The sequence below is a fragment of the Bison bison genome, unplaced genomic scaffold (genome assembly GCF_000754665.1).
Source record: "Bison bison bison isolate TAMUID 2011002044 unplaced genomic scaffold, Bison_UMD1.0 scf7180017864492, whole genome shotgun sequence".
Lineage (NCBI taxonomy): Eukaryota > Metazoa > Chordata > Mammalia > Artiodactyla > Bovidae > Bison > Bison bison.
In genome coordinates this window covers 8,963,362-8,971,596 of record NW_011495051.1, presented here as the reverse complement: position 1 = coordinate 8,971,596, position 8,235 = coordinate 8,963,362, and the positions used below count along the sequence as shown (strand labels likewise).

The following is an 8,235-nucleotide window of genomic DNA, read 5'->3' as shown; positions in this document are numbered from 1 at the left end:
AGTGGAGAGTGAAAAAGTTGGCTTAAAGCTCAACATTCAGAAAACGAAGATCATGGCATCTGGTCCCATCACTTCATGGGAAATAGATGGGGAAAGAGTGGAAACAGTGTCAGACTTTATTTTTCTGGGCTCCAAAATCACTGCACATGCTGACTGCAGCCATGAAATTAAAAGACGCTTACTCCTTGGAAGGAAAGTTATGACCAACCTAGATAACATATTTAAAAGCAGAGACATTACTTTGCCAACAAAGATCCACCTAGTCAAGGCTATGGTTTTTCCAGTAGTCATGTATGGATGTGAGAGTTGGATTGTGAAGAAAGCTGAGTACCAAAGAATTGATGCTTTTGAACTGTGGTGTTGGAGAAGGCTCTTGAGAGTCCCTTGGACTACAAGGAGATCCAACCAGTCCATTTTGAAGGAGATCAGCCCTGGGTGTCCTTTGGAAGGAATGATGCTAAAGCTGAAACTCCAGTACTTTGGCCACCTCATGCACAGAGTTGACTCACTGGAAAAGACTCTGATGCTGGGAGGGATTGGGGGCAGAAGGAGAAGGGGACGACAGAGGATGAGATGGCTGGATGGCATCACTGACTCGCTGGACGTGAGTCTGAGTGAACTCTGGGAGATGGTGATGGACAGCGAGGCCTGGTGTGCTGCAATTCATGGGGTCACAAGGAGTCAGACACGACGGAGTGACTGAACTGAACTGAACTGAATGCATTTTTGCCCTGGACTAATTCATTTAAGTGCTTCAACACACAGTCTCTCCCTTTAGTATGTGTCTATAAATATCTGCCATGTGTTCTCTCCTAAAAATACCCTCTGGTACTTATCCACACACAGGTAAATACCATTCTTCCCTCCACAATCCAATTTGATTTTAGTATAAATTAAAGGTTTCTTCATATCAGTCAATGACAAACCAATCTCCATATTCCTCAGCAACGAGGTCTCTAAGTCAGAAAGGCTGCATGGACAGGGTTCAGAAGGTTACATCACACCAAAATCCACCTACATCCCACTTTATACAATAGGAAAAAATTGGGTAAGCCCAACCACATTTTATTTATTAAAGTCTTCAAGAACTGAGGCCACAAAGGTATCTAAAGAAGATATATTCTGAATTTAGCTGATTGTTCTCTAATTAGAAAAAAATCAGAACACTTGGAATATTTGTTACATTTTGCCATGGAATGGCTGCAGGCTGTGCTGATGTTGATGCAGGGGCTCTCCTAGTGTATCAGAAGCCAGGGATCTACTTGAGACTGCACAACCTGAAGCAGTAGAGTAGGGTCTACAGAAGTACCCCACTTCTGTGGAAGAGGTTTGACTCAAATGGTAGTTTGTGTCCAGGGAAGCTTTGCTGAGGTTGTGGGATGAATTTGGGAATATGCTGGAAAGTAGAAGGACAGGATCTGAGCCTTGAATTGCTAGGAGCACAAAGTCATTATAAAGATGAGGACAGTAGCAGGGTGGGGGCTGGAGGGTGCAGGATCTGAGATGTTTTCAATGATCCCAAATATTGGTGATCATTATTTTGTGTATTTCCTTTCCATCGAGTCAAGACATACATAGTTACTCGATTACAATGATAAGAATGTGGATGAAATGTTGGGAAGTTACTTCTGGGAACAGAGTAAAGTAATCTGGTTTTCTTTCTGGCTCCTCTTTCTTGCATTCTTGATGGCTCACGTGGATAAAACCCAGCTGCCTCACCAGGCAGGAACTGAAGGAATTCTCTGGACAATATTATGTGGACAGGTGAGTCCCACCAACAACCTCATGAGTGTGCTTGAAAGTGGATACCTGCTGATTCAGCCCTGAGATGCCTGCAGCCCTGGCTGACACCTTGATTAAAACTTTCTGGTAGGCCTGTTGAAGTATTTAATTAAAGTATCAAATATTAAATAATAAGCAAAAATCAATATTTTTCTAATATGCCAGAGAAAAAGCTTAGAACTGAGGATTTGTTCAAATTAAGAGAAAAGTTATCCTTACAAATATTAACTGTGAAAATGGAAAGTATATCACATCCTTTGTATAGAACTGATCCTGCATAGATGTCATGATTGATACAATGGATTTGCAGCTATCAAACCACATTGAGTGGTCAAACTGAGGACAGAAGTCTAAATTTTATATTAAGATCCAGCTAGTTAGAATTAATAAGTAAGAGTACAGGAGAATTTCCTCCTGAGGATAAGAGGGACATAGACCCTTTCCAGGACATTCAGTTTTCTCCGTTCCCTATTCTATTAATATTAACAAGTCTCCAGAGATTGGGACAACAGGGACCAACTGGCTAATGATGAGCTTTCAGCACTGAACCCTAAGTTAATATCACTGTAAATACACGGTGCCTCCAGCTCTTTAGTTTGCCTGTTCTAATATCGGAAATCCACACCTATGTCTCCAATCCACTGTAGGAACCTGCTTCAGAAGGTCCAGCCTGAGTCTGTCTTCCTGCCTGTCCTGAGGAAGGACCCTGAGACTTCATCACGCACCAGGAAGGAGAGGATCAGTGAGTCTGTGCTCCTTGGTCATGGACCAGCAGAGATGCCGCCCAGCCCAGTAAGTGTTGAGGGAGACAGACACGGATGAAGGGAGTTTAGGAGCATGATGTTTTTTTCCTCGACAAGGCAAACGTGACAGTTGGAATAGTTAGGTGGGAGGGCATCAATGTACAAATTTTTATTCAGAGCCTTATACTGTATATTTTTGTTCCTGGTTGGGGTGTGAGAACTCTCATTCAGAGTTCTGCTTCCACCCTCACTGGTTCTGGCTGTGACTGGCATCTCCCCGACCACAGCAATGAATGGGTCTCTGTACAATTCCCCCTCAGCACTTTAAGGATTCTGAAAACAGTGATGACAAGGTGGATGACATTAACCACCTGCTAAGTCACTTCAGTCATGTCTGACTCTGTGCAGCCGTATGGACTGTAGCCTGCCAGGCTACTCTGTCCTAGGGATTCTCCAGGTGAGAATACTGGAGTGGGTTGTCATGCTCTCCTCCAGCGGATCTTCCCTACCCAGGGATTGAACCCACATCTCTTATGCTTCCTGCTTTGGCAGGCAGGTTCTTTTTTTTTTTTTAATTTATTTTTTTAATTAATTTTATTTTATTTTTAAACTTTACAATATTGTATTAGTTTTACCAAATATCAAAATGAATCCACCACTGGTATACCTGTGTTCCCCATCCTGAACCCTCCTCCCTCCTCCCTCCCCATACCCTCCCTCTGGGTCGTCCCAGTGCACCAGCCCCAAGCATCCAGTATCATGCATCGAACCTGGACTGGCAACTCATTTCATACATGATATTATACATGTTTCAATGCTATTCTCCCAAATCTCCCCACCCTCTCCCTCTTCCACAGAGTCCATAAGACTGATCTATACATCAGTGTCTCTTTTGCTAACTCTCTTCCACTGTTGGTGGGAATGCAAACTAGTACAGCCACTATGGAGAACAGTGTGGAGATGCCTTAAAAAACTGGAAATAGAACTGCCTTATGACCCAGCAATCCCACTGCTGGGCATACACACTGAGGAAACCAGACTTGAAAGAGACACGTGTACCCCAATGTTCATCGCAGCACTGTTTATAATAGCCAGGACATGGAAGCAACCTAGATGCCCACCAGCAGATGAATGGATAAGAAAGCTATGGTACATATACACAATGGAGTATTACTCAGCCATTAAAAAGAATACATTTGAATCAGTTCTAATGAGATGGATGAAACTGGAACCTATTATACAGAGTGAAGTAAGCCAGAAAGAAAAACACCAATACAGTATACTAACGCATATATATGGAATTTAGAAAGATGGTAACGATAACCCTGTGTACGAGGCAGGCAGGTTCTTTACCACTAGCACTCCCTGGGAAGCCCAATATTAACCATAATGTACTGTAACTGTGGGTTTCCGAAGTGCCAGGCTCAAAAGTATGTGTTTTATTTCTTGCTTGATTTCATCTGCATAATCTCCTGATAATAAGTGCACAGACATCATTATTTTAATAAGAGTAAATGCATACAGAATTTTATGTAATTTATATCTGATCATACGTTAGAAAGCATTGAAGCCCATCAGTCTGGGCAGACTGACTCCAGACACAGGACACATGGGCAGTCCTCCTCCTGCAAACCCCAAAAGTCCTGTTGCCTCCCTGTCAGTCCTGGCAGACTCACTGCTCACTGTGTCCTTTCCTTTAGAGTTTTCTGGAGGACACAGAGAAGGGCAGTAGGCAGCACTGGCTGCATCTACTATAAGAAGGGTGGCCAAGATCACAAGCAATGTCTTAGAGAAAAGGGACACAGGATAACTCAGGGAGATTCTCTGTTGATCCTTCTCCCAGATGTAATGTTGACTGTCTACTTTCTCCTTCATGCTCATAATCAGCATACTCAATCACATAAAATGATATACATTCAGAGTCTTATTGTTTATTCTTACTTAGGAAACTGAAAACAGTTTTATAAATGTACTTCATACATACCTGTGGTTAGATATCCATGGGTATTCCAGCTAAGTCGCTTCAGTTGTGTCTGACTCTTTGGGACCCCACGGACTGTAGCCTACCAGGCTCCTCTATCCATGGGATTCTTCAGGCAAGAATACTGGAGTGGGTTGCTATGCCCTTCTCCAGGGGATCTTCCTGACCCAGGGATCAAACCCACATTTCTTACATCTCCTGCATTGACAGGTGGGTTCTAGCACCACCTGGGAAGTCTGCTTAAAACTTTCAGAAGGCCTGGATACGGTGAAATTTTGTGTGAAGGAATCTGGCTGACACCTTCATTTTGAATTCTGTTCGTTTCCCTTATTATCAGTTTATTTGAGAACAAGTTCTTAGTATAAATGAGCTAAAGATTGTTCACTGAATGTATTACTTGTTGATGCAACTTCAGTGAATTACAATCAAATAAATAATGGATGCCGTCTATGTATAATAACTGTGTGATGGATGCATAATAAAAGGGCAAGAATGCAGAATTCCAAAGAATAGCAAGGAGAGATAAGAAAGCCTTCCTCAGTGATCAGTGCAAAGTAATAGAGGAAAACAACAGAATAGGAAAGACTAGAGATCTCTTCAAGAAAATCAGAGATACCAAGGGAATATTTCATGCAAAGATGGGCACAATAAAGGACGGAAATGGTATAGACCTAACAGAAGCAGAAGATATTAAAAAGAGGTGGCAAGAATACACAGACAAACTATACAAAAAAGATCTTTATGACCCAGATCATCACGATGGTATGATCACTGACCTAGAGCCAGACATCCTAGAATGCAAAGTCTAGTGGGCCTTAGGAAGCATCATTACTAACAAAGCTAGTAGAGGTGATGGAATTCCAGTTGAGCTATCTCAAATCCTCAAAGATGATGCTGTGAGAAAAGATATGCCAGCAAATTTCAAAAACTCAGAGAAAAGGTCAGTTTTTATTCTAATCCCTAAGGCATTGAAACATGTAGAATATCATATGTGAAACAAATCACCAGTCCAGGTTTGATGCATGATACAGAATGCTCGGGGCTGGCTCACTGGGATGACCCAGAGGGATGGTATGGGGAGGGAGGAAAGAGGGGGGTTCAGGATGCGGAACACGTGTACACCCGTGGTGGATTCATGTTGATGTAAGGCAAAACCAATACAATATATTAAAGTAATTAGCCTCCAATTAAAATAAGTACATTTTTAAAAATAATAATAATTAAATAAATAAATAATTAAAGTTATAAAAAAAAAAAAGGCAATGCCAAAGAATGCTCAAATTACCACACAATTGCACTCATCTCACACAATAGCAGAGTAATTCTCAAAATTCTCCAAACCAAGCTTCAACAGTATATGAACTGTGAACTTCCAGAGGTTGAAGTTGGATTTAGAAAAGGCAGAGGGACCAGAGATCAAATTGCCAACATCTGCTGGATCATCAAAAAAGCAAAAGAGTTCCAGAAAAACATCTATTTCTGCATTATTGACTATGAAAAGCCTTTGACTGTGTGGATCACAACAAAGTGTGGAAAATTCTTCAAGAGATGGGAATACAAGACCACCTGACCTGCCTCCTGAGAAATCTGTATGCAGGTCAGGAAGCAACAGTTAGAACTGGACATGGAACAACAGACTGGTTCCAAATAGGAAAAGGAGTACATCAAGGCTGTATACTGTCACCCTGCTTGTTTAACTTAGATGCCGAGTACATCATGAGAAATGCTGGGCTGGAGAAAGCACAAGCTAGAATCAAGAATGCTGGGAGAAATATCAATAACCTCAGGTATGCAGATGACACCACCCTTATGGCAGAAAGCAAAAAAGAACTAAAGAGCTTCTTGATGAAAGTGAAAGAGGAAAGTGAAAAGGTTGGCGTAAAGCTCAACATTCAGAAAACTAAGATCATTGTACCTGATTCCATTACTTCATGGCAAATAGATGGGAAAATAGTAGAAACAGTGTCAGACCTTATTCTCTTGGGCTCCAAAATCACTGCAGATGGTGACTGCAGCCATGAAATTAAAAGACACTTGCTCCTTGGAAGAAAAGCTAAGACCAACCTAGACAGCATATTAAAGACCAGAGACATTACTTTGCCAACAAAGTTTCATCTAGTCAAGGCTATGGTTTTTCCAGTAGTCATGTATGGATGTGAGAGTTGGACTATAAGGAAAGCTGAGCACCAAAGAATTGCTGCTTTTGAACTGTGGTGTTGGAGAAGACCCTTGAGAGTCCCCTGGACTGCAAGGATATCCAACAGTCCATCCTAAAGGAAATCAGTCCTGAATATTCATTGGAAGCTAAAATTCCAATACTTTGGCCACCTGATGCAAAGAAGAACTGACTGGTTGAAAAAGACCTGAATGCTGGGAAAGACTTAAGGCAGGAGGTGAAGTGGACTTCAGAGGATGAGATGGTTGGATGGCATCACCGACTCATTGAACATGATTTTGAGTAAACTCCGGAAGTTGGTGATGGACAGGGAGGCCTGGCGTGCTGCAGTCCATGGGTCACAAAGAGTCAGACACAACTGAGTGACTGAACTGAACTGAATGATAAGGCTAATTTCACATCATGTGACTTAAATATCTGGTGACCTGATGGTATATTTTTCCTACATCCTGACAGAATATTTGGTTTTGTTTATATTTTACATAGAGGAAAGAAAACAATGGAGGCTCTTTTATTTCTGATTCCCCAGAGCCTACTGGATTTCCTTGGGCTTCCCAGGTACTGCTAGTGGTAAAGAACCTGCCTGCCAAAGCTTGAGACATAAGAGACGAGGGTTGGATCCCTGGGTCAGAAAGATTCCCTGGAGAAGGGTGTGGTTTTTGCCTGGAGAATCCCATGGACAGAGGAGCCTGGCAGGCTATGGTCCATAGAGTTGCAGAGTCAGACACAACTGAAGCTACTTAGCATGCACACACCAGAGCCTACATCCTGATATCACAGAGGAGATATCAAGAATTTTTTTTTAAGCCCTGTTAAGATTTGAATAAAAACTTCCATTTTGCATGGAAATAAAGTGTTCAATAAAGTCCCCACACAATCAACCACACATACCACTGTTTTCATCCTTTTCAGAAATATCCCAAGGGACAGAGACAAGATAAAGTTGTGTTTATTTGTGTGTATCTCATGAACTTTCTCTGGGGCCTATTATTTTCCATTGAGTAGCATCAGCAGCATTCAATGATTGGAAAACCACTGCAGAAAGTTGCACAAGTATGGGGGGTGGGGTGCAAGTCAGGAAAGAAGAGGACAGAACATCTTTTTTTTTTTTTTAACTTTACAATATTGTATTGGTTTTGCCATATATCTACATGAATCCACCACAGGTATACACATCTTAATGCATGAGTTGAGACACATTTTAGGATTTGTTGTCATCCATGATTCAGATCACTGAAACAGGAAATGCCTGAATCTCTCTTCCATATAATCCATGAAATACCAATAAATTTGGGATCTGTGTTTCTTTGCTAAATGCAGTACCCCAAATTGAAATTCTTTTTAAAAAATGACCAAATATCTGTTAAGCTCCAAACTTCTTTTAGGTACCATGTACATTCTACAGGTGCAATTTAGACATTTTTCCAGAAGGAACAGAGGCACAGAGAGGTGGAGAGGTTTACAGACATTTCATTAATAGAGGGTGAAAGACCCAGAACTCAGTCATTGATCTACTTATTCCTGCACCAGTTCTCAACCAACTTCCCTGCTAA

General features: G+C 41.5%; 1 protein-coding gene across 1 annotated transcript in view; it reads left to right on the top strand.

The window, feature by feature from the left end:
* The first annotated feature begins 2,409 nt into the window (after window positions 1–2,409).
* Window positions 2,410–8,235, top strand: part of LOC104979971 (olfactory receptor 18-like) — a 9,845-nt gene continuing 4,019 nt past the window's right edge. The window contains exons 1-2 of the mRNA XM_010828511.1: window positions 2,410–2,574; window positions 2,757–2,878. Coding sequence (XP_010826813.1) covers window positions 2,410–2,574; window positions 2,757–2,878 — 287 coding nt within the window. The remainder of the gene's footprint in view (window positions 2,575–2,756; window positions 2,879–8,235) is intronic.